This window comes from Arachis ipaensis, chromosome B03, assembly GCF_000816755.2.
Source record: "Arachis ipaensis cultivar K30076 chromosome B03, Araip1.1, whole genome shotgun sequence".
Classification (NCBI taxonomy): Eukaryota; Viridiplantae; Streptophyta; class Magnoliopsida; order Fabales; family Fabaceae; genus Arachis; species Arachis ipaensis.
In genome coordinates, this window is record NC_029787.2 from 112427358 (window position 1) to 112430077 (window position 2720).

The 2720-nt window shown below is 42.2% G+C and overlaps 1 protein-coding gene across 1 annotated transcript; it reads right to left on the reverse strand.

The window, feature by feature from the left end:
• On the reverse strand, positions 469–2024 carry LOC107633572. The gene is made up of 3 exons (XM_016337185.2): positions 1953–2024; positions 1365–1420; positions 469–892 (listed from the first exon to the last, which is right to left on the reverse strand). Exons 1-3 carry the CDS (start codon positions 2022–2024, stop codon positions 469–471), a joined length of 552 nt encoding a protein of 183 aa, XP_016192671.2.

Below are 2720 nucleotides of genomic sequence, written 5' to 3' on the forward strand. Positions count from 1 at the left end.
ACAATAACATGTAATTCGAATCATGTTGATTCGAACTACTTCCAATGACGCAAAACCATGTAATTCGAAATGAGTTAATTCGAATTACACAAAGTATAGTTCGAATCAGGTTGGTTCGAATTATAAAGGACCAAAGGTGTATATATATGGTGTGAATGTGAGTTGCTCTCATCAGAGGGGGAAAATAGCTAGTGAGGAGAGTTTTGTAGTGTTGGTTCACCACAAAGGATCGATTAAGAGGAAAACACATTCCGGTGTGAAGTTCACTGATAAGGATCCTCTCAGTATTTTCGTGAGGCCTACGACGAGGTATGATGACCTTGTTAACTCTGTACTGCTGAAACTTGGTTTGGAAGGTGTGAAACGGGTTAAGAAATTTTTCTATCGCATTCCAATCACGGTGCTCCAAGAAACCGTGAAGTATGATTGTTTCACGATCGGGAGTGATGAGGACTTGCAGGTCATGTTTTATTGTCGCCGGCAGTTTTTCGAAGTGAGGACACCAGAGCTGTTGGCAAAGTTGGTTGATGTGGTATCCAGCTCGGGGGTTCTAACCGCCCCAACTTTAGGTACGGTAGCCAGTTCTAGCTCTAGACCTGCCGGTGCATCTTCGTCCGTCCCTGTGTACGAGCCACCCGTCCAGCCTGTCACCTCCCCTTCGTTCGCTGTTGATCTCAACGGCAGTGTAGGCGACGAGGTCGGAATATGGAATTTTGTGCCGACCTCTTTATAGTGTGCTGCACCGGCTGGGGTTGGAGATGGATTGTTGGATGATCCGGAGGACGATGATGTGGAGCCAGATATGATTGCTGATGACAGTGATGATGCTAGTGCTGCCAACCCCCCGCTATAGCCACCCATGTCCTCAAGCCTAGCCACGTAGGGTAGCCATCTGATGTGAATACGGTTGCCGGACTTGTCGGCAAACAGCTGAGTTCCCAACAACATCATGATATAGGCACGAGCAAAGCGACACACAGTCTCCTCATCGGCTCCCGCGGGGCACTCTCCAAAAGTCTCCTAGAACCAGGTGCAGTTTACTGCGAACTTCTGAACTTGGTTCGTAGGAGGAATCACTCCAAGCAACTCTTGGAACTATACCCAAGCTGGACGGTCACCCTGGATGTATATCTGGAAATCTGTTAGGCAACCACTGACATAAAGCCCGTCCACTAGCAACCCCTAATTGGTACGCCACGTCCTGAAGTGTGATCGTGTACTCTCCGAAGGGCATGTGTCAGGTGTGCGTTTCCGGATGCCACCGCTTGACGAAGGCACTGACAAGGGGCTCATCTAATCGGAACCATCTATCGTTCAGTCTCGCAAGATGGTATAATCCGGCCATCTACAAGTACAGAACGTACCTCTCATCGAGTCGCATGCCCTGCTGCCGCCGCATGCTCGAGATGCATCGCTGGGGCTGCGCATTACATGGACCGCATAATTAGAACCACTTACAAAACCACTAACAAAAACAACTAACAACATAAACCACTTATGGAAACTACTAACAAAAAACACATACAAAGGCAATATAATAAACAACTAGCAAAACCACATGCATAAACCGCTAACGTAAACCACTAACATAAACCACATGCAAATCTACTTACGAAAACCACATGCAAAACCACTAACATAAACTGCATGCAAAATCACTAAATAAACCACTTCCAACACCACCAACATAAACTGCTAACATAAACCGCTAACATAAACCATCAACAAAATCGCATACAAAACCACTAAAATCAACCGCATGCAATACCACTAACAAAAATCACTGACAAAAACCACTAACATAAACCGCCAACAAAACCGCATGCAAAACCTCTAAAATAAACCACTTGTAATACCACTACCATAAACCACTAACATAAACCGCCAACAAAATCGCATTCGAAAACACTAATTCAGATAAACCACTATCACAAATTTTTCTATCTACTAACCTCGTCGTTGATGACCCCGGCTATATGAGCAACTCTATCCAAACGATATAGCCTTTCCGGATCGTCCCCCATCGGCTGAATATTCTGATCGAGTCTTTGTCGGAGCGAATCTGAGTCGTTTTTTCTGGGATTTGGTGGGATATGAGAATGGAAAAGTGATTCGAATGAGGTAGGTTCGAACTCCTTATATAGCCGAATCCAGTGTAATTCGAATCAACCCTATTCGAATTATTATTGGAGGCAAAATATGAGTAATTCGAATCAGCTAGATTCGAACTACTTGGATAATGGTGCACAAATATAATTCGAAGCAACCTAGTTTGAATTATGCTTTTTTATAGTTCGAATCATGTAAATTCGAATTAGTGTGTACTTGTGTTCGATTATAATTCGAAGTATGTTGATTCGAATTATGTGCAAATGTAATTCAAATTTAGCTGTTTCAAATTACATAAAAATCTGATTTGGTTGATTCATAAAACTATTTTTAGATTGGCTGATTCGTGTAATATTGTTCTCCCCTTGACTTAATTGGATTTTTTGCCCGATTATTTATTCTATTAGGACTCAGGAGTGGTACACGTGACTCCAGTCTACAAGCCCTTCGGTGTACGTCAATACGTACAATGCGTATTCACCGACATTCACGGCTAAATTAATGAGAATGAGAATGTCATATATTTGTGTTTTTTTTTTTTCTTAAAGCATTTGAAAGTAAGAAAAATATTTACATTGTTATTATTTAATAATTACATTTTTATATTTTAT

Coding starts and splice junctions, on each gene's coding strand:
- LOC107633572 (XM_016337185.2), bottom strand. CDS start 2,024: ATGGGGGACGATCCGGAAAGGCTATATCGTTTGGATAGAGTTGCTCAT. Junction 1,421..1,952: donor CCGGGGTCATCAACGACGAG/GTTAGTAGATAG, acceptor TGTAATGCGCAG/CCCCAGCGATGCATCTCGAG. Junction 893..1,364: donor GGCATGCGACTCGATGAGAG/GTACGTTCTGTA, acceptor TATTCACATCAG/ATGGCTACCCTACGTGGCTA.